This window comes from Puntigrus tetrazona, chromosome 11 (genome assembly GCF_018831695.1).
Source record: "Puntigrus tetrazona isolate hp1 chromosome 11, ASM1883169v1, whole genome shotgun sequence".
NCBI classification, from domain to species: domain Eukaryota; kingdom Metazoa; phylum Chordata; class Actinopteri; order Cypriniformes; family Cyprinidae; genus Puntigrus; species Puntigrus tetrazona.
The window spans coordinates 983608-1002007 of record NC_056709.1 but is presented as its reverse complement, the minus strand read 5'-3'; the positions used below and the strand labels follow the sequence as shown (position 1 = coordinate 1002007).

At 40.4% G+C, this 18400-nt stretch overlaps 2 protein-coding genes across 2 annotated transcripts in view; one reads left to right on the top strand and one right to left on the bottom strand.

Moving 5' to 3' along the window:
* Positions 1 to 293: 293 nt before the first annotated feature.
* syn2b (synapsin IIb) overlaps positions 294 to 18400 on the bottom strand; it is a 58924-nt gene continuing 40817 nt past the window's right edge. Inside the window, exons 6-13 of the mRNA XM_043251601.1 lie at positions 10064 to 10126; positions 9204 to 9346; positions 8928 to 9002; positions 8208 to 8310; positions 6587 to 6739; positions 5408 to 5474; positions 2067 to 2697; positions 294 to 1262 (exon numbers count right to left, since the gene is read on the bottom strand). Coding sequence (XP_043107536.1) covers positions 1133 to 1262; positions 2067 to 2697; positions 5408 to 5474; positions 6587 to 6739; positions 8208 to 8310; positions 8928 to 9002; positions 9204 to 9346; positions 10064 to 10126 — 1365 coding nt within the window. The 3' untranslated portion in view covers positions 294 to 1132. The remainder of the gene's footprint in view (positions 1263 to 2066; positions 2698 to 5407; positions 5475 to 6586; positions 6740 to 8207; positions 8311 to 8927; positions 9003 to 9203; positions 9347 to 10063; positions 10127 to 18400) is intronic.
* On the top strand, positions 11746 to 16665 carry LOC122353725 (metalloproteinase inhibitor 4-like). The gene is made up of 5 exons (XM_043251610.1): positions 11746 to 12032; positions 14291 to 14385; positions 14638 to 14743; positions 15628 to 15749; positions 15958 to 16665. Exons 1-5 carry the CDS (start codon positions 11912 to 11914, stop codon positions 16159 to 16161), a joined length of 648 nt encoding a protein of 215 aa, XP_043107545.1. The 5' UTR covers positions 11746 to 11911; the 3' UTR covers positions 16162 to 16665.

Here is an 18400-nt window from a genome sequence, read left to right as displayed (position 1 = left end):
GTATTCTTTAAGCTTCATGAACAGAACTGCTAGCTTTTCCATCTCTCAGATTAAAGATGCATTCGTCACAAGGATTTATAGCATAATAACCTTTAATTATAAAGCAAACGGCCGGGGCATTGGTGTTTGGACTTACTGGTCGGGTCCTCTGGTTCTAAAATGTAAAGAAACAAACAAATACCGCAAAAAAGGTTACAGATACATGCACAACAGTACGTGTGGCCACTTGATGCTTCAGCTGAATGTACATATAATGGGCAGACTGCAAACGGAGCACAGAGCACGCCGGTATGTCAGTGGAATGATGCGCCACATGTTTATTGACACTTGTACAGAGAAAACAATTATCACCGGGTCATGCAAAGCAATAATACTGTGCACAAAGAAAACACAACATGAACAGTGTGACGCCGGAATAAACATATATTCAAATTAAACTCCTGAGATGTTAAACGTACAGTACAATACACTATGCAGAGATACTATAAACATGGCACTCATGAATATCTTGACAGGTTGATAAGTGCTGGATGCAAGCTATGTCGCTAAAACACCAGGCGTTCCACTGAAATCCCACCACTGCATTGAAACCGACCAGTCCAAGCATTGATTACTGTAGGAAACTTGAAGAGGAAAGTGCTTTTTATAAAGATTCAGAGGTATTCTTGAACTAATGTCTCACTGGCTAATGCTAACAACACAAATAGTTACACGCACACACACACACACACACACACACACACACACACTACAGGGGATAAACAAGGGAAACTAGTCACAAATATTTGTCTCTGGGTAAAGAAAAAACACTACTACGATACAGCTACAACATCGAGGGGCTATAGACGATTTCAGCATACTCCAGCCTCTTGTAACTGATCGCTTAAGAGCCATCCCCTCCTCATTTAAATCCCAGTGTTTCGGGGCAGAGCGACTCAAATAATGTAAACACCAACATCTCGCGAGAACAATCACTGTACATCACTCTAACCTTCTCAATTAACACTCGGATAATTACAGCAGAGTTGGGAGGAGGGGTTAAATGTACACAGCTACATGGAATTAACCTCACACCAGGATGCATATCTGTCACTCGAATGCCTGGCCACCTTTCGGCTGTGGGGTTTTGTCATTAGTCAGAGAACAGGCTCGCAAAAGACTTTCGCAAGTTTCGGATAGTCTCCGCCTTTGCTTCATCCTCATTGCTGGACCGGAAAGTCTCGCCAAAGGCGTTGAAAGCGTTGGTCAAGGACTGGGATTTACTGCAAAACAGTGGGAAAAGCAGAAGGCCAATTTAGATGAAGATTTCTTTGAAGTTACACTTTAGTTGTATAGTCATGTTATTTTAGTGAACACGGGAGTAAGGTGTTGAAGGCAGAGGAGCTCAATAGAGCAGAGCCGAACACTGCAGGAAGGTAGAACTGCAATACAATTCACATACTGTTCGTCCTATATACTACATTACGATTAGCGTAGTGGTACTCACGACCACTTGTTTAAGACACCTGATTCAAACCTGAATCACCAGCTCATTAGAAGAGAGCTCCCTGAATGAACTGTGTTCTGATTGACATGGTCCCTACACAGAGCGCATTGCTCCCTACGTCCTGCATACGGGAAATCGGCTAAAGGGCCTGGATTTAAAACCACGAGATAAGCAGGCTTAAAACATGACGCACTGAAAATAGCATGTCAAAGATCATGGATTTGCATGATTAGGCACATTGGCTTACTTTCTACTTTATAAGGTAATGTTACCAACACCACCGTAGTATGCTGATTTTTTATAGCATGCATGTATGGGATTTAGCGCTAATAGCACCCTAATGTAGTTCAGGGGTGTCCTGTCCTTCTTATGGAGAGACACTGTCCTGCAGAGTGTAGCTCCAGTCAGCTATTGGGTGGAAGTTTGTAGCCTGTTGGACTTTGATTAGTTGGTTCAGTTGATTCATTAGAGTTGGGGTTAAACTCTGCAGGGCAGTGGTCCTCCAGGAATCGCAGAACGGTTTGTTGATCAAACAAACATACCTTGCAGCAAATTATCTTTGAAGTGAAAAGATGCTTACTTCAACAGAGGATGGGTGGACTTCTGCTGGGGTGCAGGCTGTTCCTCCACAGGAGGCTGAGATTGGGTGGGTTTTGCTGGGGAAGGTTGGGCTGGGGCCGGGGCGGGAGCAGGGGAAGGAGTTGCTCTAACAGGGGCTTCAGATGGAGCAGTTGTCTGAGCTCGGGCTTCAGGTTTGACTTGCTCTCTGAGCACTGGTTTAGGCTGGAGCTGAGGTTTAGCTGGTGAAGGGGGTTTAACCGGAGGTTTGGCTGGGGATTGCTCTTGAGCAGGGATGGGATCTGGCTGGGTTTGCCCAGGATTCTGATCTGTGTCGCCCAGTTGAGCTTTCTGGTGGGCCTTGGTGGGAGGTGGGGTCTGGGGTTTGGGTTGGATCTGAGGCTTGGAATTCCTCCGAACTGGAGGCACAGGCTTTGGGGGAAGTGGTTTGGGAGGTTGGGGTTTTGGGGGCAGTTCCGTTGGCCTTCCTGGAGCGGGTTCAGGTGCTGTTTGAGCCTGGGCTTTGGGCTGCTGCGTGGTGGGTGGTAGAGTTGGGGTGGGGCCTGCTTTGGGCACAGGCTCCTGGGCAGGGACTGGCTCAGGTGTAGGTTCTTGACTCTTAGGTTGTGGGTCTTGGGGTTTCACTGCCCCCCCTAGGTTTAGTACAAAAGAGAGTCATCATATTATAACATTTTTACATGTTGAAGCTTGCAAGAATTTTTTAAATCCAGCACCGGAAACTTTGCATGATTTATGATTTACTAAAAAAAAAAGTAAGGAGCCCCCAAGACTGGCCAAAGTAACCATACAAAGGGTAATGCCCAAGGTAAGGGTAGTCATGTCGACAAAACAAAAGGAAAACATTTTTACTCCAAACAAGCAGACGGGACTGTTAGCTTGCAGCACTGTCATAGGTGTGGATGTGAAGAGTAATAGCTGTGGGTTCCCAACAACAGATCATGCATACAAAAGAACCAATACCCAGAGGCTGCATGCGCCTTTTTTAACACAAAGAGCGCATTTGTTTTAGTTTACAATTGGGATGTTTTGCCTTTCCTTTTTTCATAATATACTTTGTTGTACGTTTAATACAAAATGAGAAAGGTTCATAAGGGAAAATTGGGATGCATGCAGGAGCAGGTAAAATGAGGTTCTTAGTTCTCTTGAGTACGAGTGAGAATTACATGATAATCTAGTGAGTGAGGTGCATCTTGTGGTTTTGCTTGTTTGTTTAAAAATACTTGCTTATGTTTCTTGATATCTCACTATAAATAAATATACGGTGGGCTTGACCCTTTAGAAAGTTCATAAAAATCTCATGCCTTTCATAAAGGGTATTGCATTTAAAATGAGGCTAACAAAAAATATAATTCAGTAACACAGAACAGTAAGTCTGGAAAATGGGAGCTTTATTACTTTGGACATGAGGGGGAAAGACTGAATCTATATCAGACAATAATCACAGGTAAAACCCAAGTACTGGATTTAAAGAGGCAGTGACATCAGCAAAGCCTAATCAACCCAAGTCAGCGGGTATAAGGTCAGACCACACTATGGGACGCTACATGAGCATATAGAAATGGAGATGATTCTACACAAGAATCATGAGTACATTCATTGATTTCATTAAGTTTTTTTTTTTTTTTTTTTTTTTCCCACACAAAAATATTTCAGATTTTTTACTCTTTGGTAATGCATGCAAATATACTTAAGTAAACATTTCCCATGCAATAGAAGTACATATTTTAAACTCTGAACATAGATACCTCTTGCGCATTATAGATACCATCTTGCATGTTGATTAAACAGATAAAAACATCAATATACAGAACAGGCACTACACTGGTAACACGCCAGACATCCCTTTTGTACATTTGCAGTCTTGTCCAAGAACACTAAGAATCATGTCTTTATAACTGGAAAATCTCATTGTTTGTCAAATATTGCGTTATTAAATGTCAAGGCCAAATCTTTATGGCAATATTAGCTTATTTAGTTGAATGTCTTTGCATAAAAAACAGTGACTCCACTGAATGGCTAAAAAGTGGTACCTCTAGCGATACCATGAAATTGCATTGCATTCATGACGCAGTGATGGCTGTGAGAAACAAAATACTTCAATCAGTCTGTAAACAGTCATAAGATTATTGTAAGAAATCTTGCAAAATTTGCTGTCTTATTTGGGTGAATGTCACAAAAACTCGTCTAGGTCACATTTCACGACAAAATCGTGAAATTTTTTTCATTTATTCTTGTGGTAATTGTCATTAGATTCTGATTAGTGTATTACTACAAATGTGTTTTGAATTTAAATGTTAAGAAATCAAAGGCGTTTCCCAAGTTCCTACACATTCTTGACATGTTTCTTGTGATTCACCTATATCGACAATTCCTCTACTGTAGGCTCCGTATTGCTCAGAAGGATATATAACATAAGATGACAATCAATAGGTCATGGGAGGATGGGCTCATCTGCTAAATCTAGCCTCCTACTGTATTCTGAAACCTTCATTAAACCTGATCATAAAATTGACTGGCATACGTTTAGAATGTGATGGCCGTGCAGTTTTTTGGATCCTCATGGCTATACGTAAAGAAACTCTTTATGCTAAAATGTTTAAGACAGATCCAACCAATTCCAAAGAAATACCTTCTGAGACCTCTTTAGAAACCATGCTGGAAATAGTAAAAACACACATCTCATTAAAAAAAAAACAACTAAGTTATCGAACACACGTATTGTGCATTCAGCATGTGAACACATGGACTTACGACAACAAGCTTGCTTGTACATCGCTCATGCAAAACCGCAAACACTACATAAATAAAAAAAAACAACAACATCACACATTTAGCACGCACACACAAATGTTACTGCACACATCCAAAAGCAAAGAAATCTCAACTACACGCTTAGAAACTGCCCTTACTGAAAAAAGTTAAAGTACAAAAGGTCAACAATCCTTCATTGTACATTTCGACCACATGAGACACCACAGCACTGGACTTTGCGTAGGCACAGTTAGAATTGTTCTTTAGCCGGCAGCGACAACCCTGGAAACCACGCGACTAACAAAGGAAACGAATGCAGCCATCAGAAGCAGACAAGGACAGAAATGTGAACAATACAGAAAAACACTTCATAAGGGAGAACGACACAGTCAAGGCAGATTCTGAAGAGCACAAGCTCCAAACTACTGCGTCTGTCACTATCTTAACCTCAACCGGCAGGAGTGAACTGAGCATTGGATTTATCGTGGGCTGAACCGTGTATCTGGAATTGAGGCAGCGGAAATCATTTTGCCTGGACTTGTTTTGGTCCGACTGCAACTCCGTTACAGTCGAGAATGTACTGTAAACAACCTTGTGGAGGGGGCCGCTGGCCGAGGGTCTTGCTGGGGTCAGTCAGGCTTTCTTTTAAGGCAGCGCTCTGTAGACAAACAAACAGACACACACACACACACTCAAATGGGTTATAGTCTTTGTGCGTCTCCACTGCTTCCACACCAGGGGGCGACACTAGTCAGAAGACATAAAAACAGCCGCAGAAACAATTATAGGAAGAACTCTAAACGGACGGTTCATCCAAAACAAAATTAAAATTCTGTCATTATCTACCCATGCACATGTTGGTGGAAAAGATGTCTGACTAAAAAACCTGTTTGCTGCTCAACACTGTTCTTTTAACAGCTGCCTTTTTAATTTGTTTTACAGAAACTTTCCTTAATAAGCCTTTATGAGTTCTTCTGTGATGCACTTAAAGTCCGTCCAGAGGCAGTTGTTGAGAACTGTTTCTAAACACATTTTAAATCTTAAAGGGTTACTTCGCCCCAAAATGAACAATTAGTCATTAATCACTTTACCGCCATCTTGTATGTGTATATGGGGCAATATATTACAAGCTACGCAACATGGGGTTCAGTATCACAAATGAATGACCCGTGATACTGAATGCTATAGTGCCTATATTTGGCTGGGTGGCTAATAACACATGTTTCTGTGGTTTGACAAACTAAAAACCTATACTTTATTAATGTGGACACTCTTTGAACAGGTTTAAGCTGGAAGACTATTTAGCAAACCTGTCTGCGAGTGATACTAGAAGGAAATCAAATAAATACTACAAACTTAAAGGGTTACTCCACCCCAAAATGTCATTTTTTTTGTCATTAATCATTTACCTCCATGCCGTTCCAAACCCTTAAAAGCTTTGCTCGTCTTTGGAACACAATTGAAGATATTTTTGACGAGAACCCGGGAAGTTTGTGATTGTCAAACAATAACGACCGTCAAACCTCAGAATAGTCGAATGCTCCATCTGGGGTTCGACCGTAATGACGAGATTGCTTTTTGCATGGAAATAAAACAAAACTTTATTCAGACGATGTCTTTCATACTTCCCTGGACATGCATGTCAATGGGACAATCGCAAGCTTTTACGGCTCAGGAGGCATTTTGGGATGGAGCACCCCTTGATGTTTATTTTACTCAGTCTGTCTGGTCTTGTGGTGTCGCGGTGCAGTGGTGTCGTGATGACCGTACTTGTGCAGGTTGTACAGTGGTTGGAGGTCTCTGTGGGGATCGAGCTGTAGCGCGTCCCGAGTCTTGGTTCATCTTGGCCAGAACGATGGCAGCGATCAGCTGACGGTCCTCCAGCTGGTGATCTCCAATCAGCTGCATGGACGAGCCCACCACCTGCAGCCAAACACGCTAGCATTAACACGCGCTCATTCACGGTGTGCTCACGCGGAATACAGTTCCCATGGCAACACCGCCATGTCACTCCTACAATAAGACGAAGCACTTGCGCAGCATGCTACATTTGACCGTGCCAGTTCGTCATGTAACATGGGATTATTTGCCGTAGACGAAGGCAGCTAAAGGCAGAACGTTGTCCGTTTTGGAGACAGTGAGATGATTTTGTCATTGTGGCATGCCGCTGGGAGTAAACAATCGTGACCACATCCTTCCACGATGGAAACTCCAAATATTGTCTTTTTTTTACCACATGAAAATAATTAAAGTGAAACATTTTTATTGTTCTTGTGAGATCAAGAAGTGTCTCCACTTCCACAGAGGACCACCGTCTCAGACGGGACAGAAGGAGCTTCCATTCATTAGTGATATATCTCATTTGGAAGCTGTACAGTTTTTATTGAGCGTGAAAGAGTGACAAGTTTACGTTCTGTGATCGTATTCTTCTCCAGGACAGTTTTAATTCAGTTTCTTCTGGAAATACAAGACATGGCTCACACTCTGAAGTAATATATTCCTCTTTCGTAAGAAGTCTTTAAAAACACGCTTTTTACGGCCATGACTATAAAACTATAAAATCAGCAACAAAAAGGGGAAGTATTGCTTTTTAATGTTAAATTAAATCTAATAATACTGACAAAAATATTTTTAAATATTGCCGTGCATCCTAAAATATTTTTTTCGGCTAAAGGAAAACAATTACATTTTTTAAAATAATAATTTTCCAGGAAAACCACAAGATTTTCTAGGACATCTGACATTGTCTCTAATGTGAGGTTAACATATTTCGATTCTGGTGCTCAAAACTAGCTTTTTATTAAAGTAATGCAATGAAAAGTGTGACTGTGACCATAAACCTGGCTTTTATGTGTTATATTTAAAATGGTTTTGATTTAAGGCTGGGAAAGAGTTCTAAAATATCATAAAACCCAATTATTTTTAGTCATAACAAAACCCGCTGTGGTTAAATCACATGAGTGACGCCTGTCTGATGAGACTGGGTTTACCGGCACTGCATTGAACTGTTCCACATTTTTGGGCCAGATTTCCTGTTTAATGCCAAGCACGAAGCGAACTGCCTACGCATGTGAGGAAATGGTAAGGTAAACAATTGTTTTCTTTTCTCACATGAGCACAACGGCCAGCTTCCAAAGAAGCATTGCAGTGTCTGACTCACATTCCTAACAAAGGATCTGGCGAGGATTTATGTGTTTTCTGCAAAACCTCACAAGGCATGCACCCATTTGTCTGCGTCCTGGCACAATACTCGGTCCCTGCGGTCAACGCCTCCTCTCATAGCTGTAATCTTCTAACTTATTACACATTTCTGTCTCATTGTCTGGGGTTGATCTTCAACTATCAGCTCACATGCGCTCACATCAGAGGTCAGGTGCTCGTGTGCTCTCACCTCAGTGATATAGTCCTTTCCGTCCTTCCCATGTATGGCTTTAATGGCACAGATTTCTAGACCTCCGAAGACATCCGCGCAGGCGTCCACCCACAGCTTATATCTGCAGGACAGAAGAGCTTTCACTTTACATGTTACACATGTGATTTTAAACTCATCTGTTGCTCTGGGCAATATGGTTTCACTAGTTGCAAGGAGAAAATATATATATATTGGCAAAAAAGCAAGCTCACAATGGATTGCTTGCTAAATCAGCATACATGTGAGCCTGGAGCAGCTCAGCATATTTATATCGATAACCAATAATACACTGCATGGGTCAAGTAAATATCTTATTTCGTGAACTTGTGTTTCAGATTACTGATGCATGATTTTCTCAATATTTGGACGTGCGTTTTTGCAGCCTCAGGTTCCAGATTTTCAAATAGTTGTATCTCGGCTAAATACGGTCCTATATCCTAAAATGGAAAGAGCAATTATTTATAATTCAGTTTTCAGAAATCTCAATTTAAAAATAAACGACCCTGTGACTGGTTGTGGTCCATGGTCACTTATACTGTCCTATTTGAATGTCTTTCTTTCTGTTGCCATATTGCTGTCATTTTTGCAATCGTCTAATAAAGTTCCTTATAGCAGTTCCATTAAAGCTGGCATGCTGTAGATAAAAGACGGCTCCAATACAGCAAGTTGATCCAAAGCGTTCCCGTCTGTCTTACTCACTTGTCAGTCATGGCTACTTGCTCCAGCATGGCAGAGCCAGTGTTTGATTTCCAGTTGCCAGAGATGGATGTTCTCCTGTGAATCGAAATCATTTATCATTTCACACATCACATACTGCATCACTTCAATCATTATCGAAGGAATAGTCCACCAGGAAGTGACCGTTTCCTATAGCAGACTGCTATTATGATATAATATCACATTTCGTGTCCCATTAATTGTCATTTCGTGGCTGTTTTGAGGGTCTACTAGCTTAGCGCAGACAGCTGGACTTACATGTACGCTTTGTAGTCAGACCCGATCTTCTGGACCCTGATGTCGTATTTAGCATCTATGAAAGGCTCTGTGGTGGTGTAGGTCTGAGTGATGGCCACAACACTCGCGATGTCCTGGAAGTCACTGTGATTGTCAACTTTCACCTGCCAAGGCAAAGGTCCGTTAAAATGCTGTCTTGTTATGAATGTGCAGACACTCATTAATGGATATGTTGGGTGGAGTGTGTGGTTTCTGTGATCTGCTCTATTAAAGGAAGACGAGTAACACGCCGGCTGACATTCACTAATAGTCGTGAGGATTATTAGTGAGAAAACATACACCTAAAATGCATACAGGTACATCAATTTGTTCGTAATGAATTTAGAGTATATTAAATGATTTTCCATGCATGAAATCTATGTAAAAACACATTTCTAAGGCTGCGCAGGGCAAGTGTTTTTAGGGTCTCTTAACCAGTTGCTTATTAACATGCATATCACTAGAATATTAGCCATTTATTAGTAATAATTAAGCACATGTTAATGACTTACTCTCCACAAACTTTTTCTACATCTCTAATCCGACCCAGTGCCTAAATTTAACTTCTTTTACTAGCTATTAATAAGCAGCAAACTAGGACTTTATCGAGGGAAGAGTTAATAGTTATTAAGTGTTCCCTATTTTTTTCTCTGAATTTATAATACAGTTTTTGTTGAATCATGATTTATAAATCTTGCACAGCAGTGCACACAGTCTAACAAAATTTAGTGCACAAATTGGTGCACAACTAAATTAAATATTAACCAATAAATAATATAGTAAGTAAATAATAATAAAGTGATACGTGCACGCATGCTGTTTTCACAGAGATTTTCTCATACCTTCCCCATTCCGGAGTGGGCGTGTCCGATCTTCACCACCACAGGAAATGTTGGCATTGAGATCTGAAACACAGAGTCATTGTTTTCACTGTTGACTTTTTTTAATATGCATGATCCATAATCGCAGCGGTTACTGACTTTACGAAAGGATCCAGGAACTGGTCATTGCGTTATGAGACAACACCATTTAATCCCAGAGACAGGCCAATAAAAACCTTTATTGTTTCATCTTCTTAGTCATTTGCTGTGCCTGAGAAACAGGTGTGTTGCTGATGATTATTAAATCCATCCCTTCATCTCCAGTCTAGCAATCAAGCATGTGAGAACAAGATGAGTTTTATGTGCTACCCACGAGAGACTGATGCTTAACATCACACGCAGCGTGACCAAACCAATCTGACTTCTGTTATCTGACATTTCTGAGTGCAACAGAGCATTTAAACAGAATTATTTCCACGGGGAACCGATGACAGAAAGAGTGTTTCATACGAGAACCGAGTCTGATCTGAATGAATCTGTTCCAGTCCAAAAACTCCTGTGTGTGTGCGTGTGTGAAAGAGTGAGTGAGAGAGTGAGTGAGAGAGTGTGAGAGAGTGTGTGTGTGTGAGAGTGAGTGTGAGAGAGTGTGTGTGTGTATGTGAGAGTGAGTGAGAGAGTGAGTGTGAGAGTGTGTGTGTGTGTGTGTGAGAGTGAGTGAGAGAGTGAGTGTGAGAGTGAGTGTGAAAGTGTGTGTGTGTGAGAGTGAGTGTGAGAGAGTGTGTGTGTGTGTGTGTGAGAGAGAGAGAGAGAGAGAGAGAGAGTGTGTGTGTGAGAGAGAGAGAGAGAGAGAGAGAGAGAGAGTGTGTGAGAGTGAGTGTGAGAGTGTGTGTGTGTGTGTGAGAGAGTGAGTGTGAGTGTGTGTGTGTGTGTGATTGTGAGTGAGAGAGTGAGTGTGAGTGTGAAAGTGTGTGTGTGTGTGAGAGAGAGAGTGAGTGAGAGTGTGAGAGAGTGAGTGTGAGTGCGAAAGTGTGTTGTGTGTGTGTGTGAGAGAGAGAGAGAGAGTGAGTGAGTGTGTGTGATAGTGAGAGTGAGAGTGTGTGTGTGTGTGTGTGAGAGAGAGTGAGTGTGAGAGTGTGTGTGTGTGTGAGAGAGAGTGAGTGAGAGTGAGTGTGAGAGTGTGTGTGAGAGTGTTTGTGTGTGTGTGAGAGAGAGAGTGAGTGTGTGTGAGTGTGTGTGTGTGTGTGTGTGTGTGTGTGTGTGTGTGTGTGTGTGTGTGTGTGTGTGTGTGTGTGTGTGTGTGTGTGTGTGTGTGTGTGTGTGTGTGTGTGTGTGTGTGTGTGTGTGTGTGTGTGTGTGTGTGTGTGTGTGTGTGAACCTGTTTTTTGCCACATGCGACATGTTCCTGGATCGACATCTTTGGTTAATCACAATGTTGTTACAGGTTCAACAATCAGCTTATATTTTGTAGACCTATCATGTTTGTCTATGTCTACTTTCCTCTTCATTGGAAGCTCCTGTTAAACACACGTTTGTGTGTGCAAACACACTTTAGGCTTACGATCAGTCTAAAAAACTGTCATTTTCTGTGGAGAGTTTAGTTGTAGAGTGACGGAAAACCTAGTTTGTAGAGTATAAAAGCTATTACGTCCATGAAGAGTTACCATAACCATAAAAACCAACACTTGTGTGTTTGTAGAGGGTGGGGTTTGTTTAGTTAGAAGGGTGGTCCTTTCCTCCGCCAGACATGAAAGCTATAAGACTCCCGCAGTGCCTGGAGAGAGAAGGAGATCACTGCAGACGGACAGAGGAACGCCAGACGTGTGTATTTCATCCAGCCGATCATTTCCGAGGCGCTGTGAGAGCGAGAGGATGTCCGCGGCTGTGACTCTAGCGCTGCTCTTCTTCTCGTCCGTGGCACTGAATGGACAGGTGGAGGCCTGCAGCTGTGCTCCAGGACACCCTCAGCAGCTCTTCTGCATGTCTGACATAGGTACGTCCAACAAACCCTGTCTATGCTCTGTTCATTTCATGTCTTATATAATAACCATCACAATCAAGGAGACGTTTAGTTGTTGAGAAATCATTGAGAAAAGACCAGATCCCTTATTTTACACTGATCTGGCGTATCTATTAACCGCTGTGTAAGAGTTCTCAGTTCTTTGTATTTACGAATAAGATGTAATAATGTAATCTGAAGTTTAATAAAGTCACGATTGAGGTCGTTGACTACTATCAGATTGTTCTTGGATCATAACCTTCATTTGCTGGCAGAAACCCAAGTTCAACCAGCTTTGCCGCAACAAATTTTTACTTCACAGACAAAATATCTAGTCTAAAACTAAGTCCTGTTTTCCAGACATCTGGCTAGTCTATCCAGTCTATATACAAGCGAAAGTGAAAGTGTTTTTACTCACAAGTGCAAAGACATCAATCAAAAGAAAAAAGCAACATTGATTTTAAAGATGTATTGTCTGGAAACAAGTCTTATTTATTCTGATTCTCGGGTACATTGGTCTAGTTTTAAGAATATTGAGATACTTTTTGAAAAACAAGACCGATCTGATTTTTGCAGCACGCTCGTTTAAATATTCTGCTAAATGTTCACGAAAGAGTTGGCTTGAATTCCTGCCTCAGTGCCTCAGAGCTGCTTTGGCATTCCAGTCTTTGTTCGGGAACAATAAGGCATGGAATGACCGGCATGAGGTTATAAAGACATGCAGATTCCTGTAGCATTCATTGATTCAACAAAGTAAATCCACATAATCCATCAACTAGAAAACAACTACGTCCCGCTCGTTTGTAACCAGAAGATGTTTTAGCTCTTTCGTGGTGCAATTCGATGCCAATTCTTTCTTCTTGGCAAAGCGACCTCCTGACGCAGCAGACGAATAAAGTAGATTCAAGCTAATAATTTAGATTTAATTGCACTCAAATATCAAGTGTTGTAAACAAGTGAATGGATATAATATATTTTCCGTGCTTGAACTCAAGAGAATGTATTTTTTAAAACAAGATTGCAAGAACCATTTAAACCATTGGACAAACTTAGATAACTTTCTCATTGTCATGGGTTATTTGTGGGCTGAGAAAAGAATCACTCGGGAGGAAACGCTCAAGGAAGAATAGGCATGGACAAAAACAAAGAAAAACCGAAAATAAGAAACTAAAGGAGACACAAGTGAACAATATTAACTATAGAAACAATAGTTGAAACCAATGATAACAGATAGACTTCAGAATCTTCCACAGGTCAAACATGGCCTCGATCAGCTTTTTTATCCTCCTCACCTGTGGTTCAATGGATCGAGATTGCTGTATCTTAAAATTGTGTCAGTGTCACAAATCATAATCGTAAAATCATATAAGATGGATTTCAGTGATTCATTTAAGAAGGGAACAAAGAAGGCAATCAGGGAATCATCAGAAAATGTTGCACTGATGCGGTCCTCGTGGAGGATCAGTCGTACCGCAAGCAGATCCATGCCTTTCAAATGGTCCGTTTATCATGTATATATTCAAGGATCTGAATACGCTTGATATCTTTATTAAACAAAACACTTAGGAGCACAAGGAACTGTGGGAGAATAGCAAAACAACTGAACCCGAAAGCTGTAAGTACGTCAGTACCAAATAAAAAACCTAAATGAGACACAGGTGAACACAATCAGTAAATACAAATCAGAATGTACTCGAAAACCTAACAGGAACCGGCCAAAGCAAACCAAGAACAACAACTTCCAAAAAAAGAGCCTCTGAACACAAAACACAGGCAAAATGTGTTTCTAAACAGTCCTGAGAATCTACTGGACGTCTTGTGTCACCTAACACATGAGGCTTTTCTGCTATTAGTAGCATTTCAAAACAATGTTGTCATACAAGAGAAAGTATAGAATCAAATTTACAAATAAAGTCAGATTAAAGCCGTTAGATAAAGTTCATGAGCTCGTGTAGGTAACAGTATGTGGTTCTTTTCAGCTACAATAGATTTTAGGTACATCTGCACTTCACTCTAACTGAATTGCTAAAGTATGTATACTGTAAGACAGGAAGTTACTCTTATTTGCTTAGCACATAATGTAGCTTGCTTATTAAAAAATTGCTTATTAACATTCTTATTAACTGTAAGAAATGAGACTAAGGCTATACAAGATAAAGCATGTGCATGTTTCTAGAAGAAGCTGATTTCATGGAAAGGTTTTCTTTGATTTCAGTGTCACTAGTAATAACATCTGACTGGTTTCTGATTAGTGATGCGAGCTGAGGTAACTGGGGAGAAGATCATACCCAGCGATGAAAATATACCCGGCATGGGAAGAATTCAGTATGAAATACAAGTGATAAAGGTGAGCTAAAGTACTTGATGAACACATAAATGTTCTGCTGGGAAAATGACAAATAGTCCACCATTGAAATGGAGGCAGAGTTCCAGTCTCCCGGGGCGTCCTGTCGATTATAGACTGAACAAAGAGGAAAACATGTGACTACTGACTACTAAAGTTTAAGTGACCCAATTTGAATCAATTCGAATGGGCAAATAAAAATGTAGCATGGTGACTTTGCTAGGCTGCAATGCTAACAAACTCTTGTTTTTGCAGGTGTTCAAGGGGTTTGACAGAATTAATGAAATTAAGCATGTCTACACGAATGAGATGTCTTCGATGTGCGGGACCAGACTGGGCCACGGACAGTATCTGCTTTCAGGTAAAAGCATTTCACAAACGGATTAACTGGCTTTTAAGAGTTCAAAAAATCCTTTGAGGACAGAAAACGTCTCTTCTTTAGCCAAGAAGAGGTTTATGACCTCAAGCCGCGAGGCCCAAATCAAGCTGTCTGACTGTCTGGCCAGTAATCCACAGAACAACCACACACAAACCTCCAACAAAACAAACACGACAGAAGTGCACGGTACTTGACCCATGATTTCCAAAAAAAAAGCTCTGGTGTCAGTAGTACACCTCAATCTTGCTCAATTTTCATATTTCACATAAAAAGACAACACATACTTGTTCAGGCGCATCTGCCTCAATTGATTTGATTACAGAATGCACAAAATAACTTTTTTTTTTTTTACTTTAGTCCAGCTCATTAATTATGGAAAGGGTTGGCATGAATCAATTTCTGGTGATCTTCATTGGATTGCAAGTTATTTCAGATACTTAATGGTGTCTGTTTTTGTAATGAAAAATATATTAAATTTTTATTTTAGTTTAAAAGACCCCCAAAAACAATAGAAGCCCAATAAAAACCATCACAGAAATACTAATGGTTTCCATTAAAATACCATTACCTTTTTCTAGTAAATTTCCAATAGTATTAAACGTCCCACCAATAGAATCCATCACATACTAGTAGACACCATTACACTTCCCATTAAAACCAACACTATTCCCATTAAGAGCATTCAATCCATTACATTTTCCGTTGTTTTGGACAGGTTTGTACAGTTTTTTTCAGCAGGGCTGATATGAAAACATGTGACCAGAGAAGCAAACCGCTGACTCATGAGATAAACATGATTTAACTCTAAACACTGTATAGGTGGAGCTCAGGGAAAGTAATGATCCTGTGTGTGTGTTGTCTCACAGGAAGCATCACGCCCGAGGGATTCTTCGTTTCAATGTGCGACTATCTTGAGCTCTGGGACAAACTCTCCATGATGCAAAAAGAGAACCTCAAATACAGATATCTGATGGGCTGTACCTGCATGGTAATAAACTGTCATGCATTTACTTCATCCTAGATGATAATATTTTTTAGAAATGTCCTTAAAATGATTGGATAACGTTACGTTTAATGGGCTTACCGTACTATTTTTTACAATGCACGTAGGCATGCTAATAAGCAAATAGTTAATGGCGAGAATATCGTATCGCATCGCATTGCATATATAACACTATATTCTCTGATCTCTGCAGATCTCTACCTGCATTGAAAAGCCATGTCAACCCAGCGCCAAAAACGAGTGTATACTGACAGACTGGTCGTCCTTATGGCCGTTTGAGGACGGGGAATCTGCTCACGAGTCTGCCTGCATCAGACACGGCGACGGCTCGTGCGGCTGGTATGAGGGGACTGGAAAGCCTTCTGAAAATGACACCGTGGATGTGTCTGAAGTCTGACGGCCAAGAGCAGGAGTGCTTTCTTGCTGTAAGAGAAGCTCGATGCTGTCCAAGAACATCAGACGCGAGCACATGCGAGCCCGTTAACCTGCTAGACTAACCGTAGAGCACCGTAACCAACACCGCTTATCAACCGCACAGACCACCCAATACCTGCCTAGCCAGCACCTGACTGGGCGACCACCTAGCAACCACTCAGAACACCTTAGAAACCACTTAGCATTTCTCAAAAACCACCAAGAAGCAACATTTTAGCAACCTACATACTCTTCGAAGTAATTCGTACACAAAAAAAGAGGCTGCCATAAGTGTGTGACTGCATCACTAATTAATGATGTGGTCTAGCTTTGCCTGGCTAAACTACACTTTACATTATACATAGCAGTGCTGGATTATTAGCATGTCATATTTATGCAACAGTATGATGACATATCCTTTACAGTGGATACAAATCACTTGATTTTCTATTTAAAAAAGGAATAAAGAGAAGTGAAAAAAATCAGTTTGTTTTCTTTTTTTTATAAAAAAGGGTATTCTTAAGACATTATAATGAATGCATAGTGCATTATTAATAACTTTGTAATACGGTTTTAAGAGTATGATCATTTCTAACACAAATTATCCACTAAAGTGACACTGGATAATATTTCTCATAGTTATAATGCATTATAAGTCTCATATCAGTTTGATTATTTTGACAGCAGCTGTTGAAGTACTTTTAAAGATTTAAAATGATGTTTATTGTGTGTTCTAAATAATCATACTCTGAAAAGTTATAATCACAAATACGTGAACATTATAATGTATTATAATATTGTGATTGTAATATATTGTATTACAATGTTTTTATAATTATTGATTTGATGAGATGTTATGACACACTATACATTTTTTATAATGCATTATGCATTCATGATAATTCTATATTATGTATTAGAAATACCAGCTTCATAGAAAGTGCTACCAGCTTTTAGTTTTTTTTCATTTCATTTTACATTTCACGTGCATCACATGTTCATGACTTAACATGTTATTTTTTTCTTTTATAAAAAACAAACAGCCAATATTACAGGAATTAAGAAAGCTTCCAGCGGTATGTTTTCATCTCTCGCTGCAGTGAAGTAGCGTTTAATGTTTGAGACGCATCCTGCTGATAGTACGATATCTGCACGAGATGAAGCTGCTCATCTTTTCCTGTGTTTCAGACACGCTCTACTAAATAACATGCAATATGAGTAAAGCACCATGCTGAAGGGATGAGAGTCTAAACGGCTAAACCAATCAAAGAGCTTCAGAAGAATGGAGGCGTCCACAGAAAGCCGTACTACATTCATATTGGTGCCAGAAATGAGCCCAAACGAGCCGTGAAGCCTGAACACAACACTCTCTAAAGAGAAGCGGCCTAGAAACACTCACTGCATGGTAACCGTTTCCTGTAAACTATCGAAAGGGAACGTGCCTAGGCTACAAGTTATCAAGCATGTAGTGGCTTCCTTTAGACATACAGTACATATATATATAGATATATATATAGCTACTTTTGTGTGAAAACAATAGAATTAACGCTGCTCCAAAAACTTTTGATTGAGTCTGGTGTTTATTGTAACAAAAATAAGACAAAACTGCGAAAGAAAGTTCATGAGCAGGTCCAAAAAAACCTTTCCCTTCCCGCTCCCCTCGATACATCACATCCTGTTTAAGATGGCGGCCCTCAAGAAATGGCAAAATGGACGCAATTAATCTCGTCCACCAAATAATACATACAGACATGCGATCATAGACTATAGAAAAGATACTATACAACAACATTAATGCTTTCATGGCTCCTATAAAGCACATAAAGTGGATGAACTAGTCTTAATCAATTCTACCATAAAAAATCTTTTAATTTGCTCAAAGGTTTGGTTCAAGCATACTCTCATCAGCAGCTCTTCAGTTCTCGGCTCCAGGTTCGACTGGATCAAGGGTTGTTCTGACTCCTTCACCTGACAGGTGTTGTTGGTACCGTCCAAAAAATGACTTTTTTCTTTTTTTTGCACACAATGCATATGTTGATTTTGTGAGGTTGCACCAGAACAACTTACACAGCTTCCCAGGATACAGCACACCGGTTAATCTGTAGATCTGTTTTGCTCGAGTCTGTTTCAGATGGTTAGTCCGAGTTGATAAACTGGTTCATCTAGTTTGCTAAAAAGAACCAGTTCAAAATAACAATTTGTACGAGAACATCACCTTCACA

Coding starts and splice junctions, on each gene's coding strand:
- LOC122353725 (XM_043251610.1), top strand. CDS start 11,912: ATGTCCGCGGCTGTGACTCTAGCGCTGCTCTTCTTCTCGTCCGTGGCA. Junction 12,033..14,290: donor CTTCTGCATGTCTGACATAG/GTACGTCCAACA, acceptor GTTTCTGATTAG/TGATGCGAGCTGAGGTAACT. Junction 14,386..14,637: donor ATGAAATACAAGTGATAAAG/GTGAGCTAAAGT, acceptor TTGTTTTTGCAG/GTGTTCAAGGGGTTTGACAG.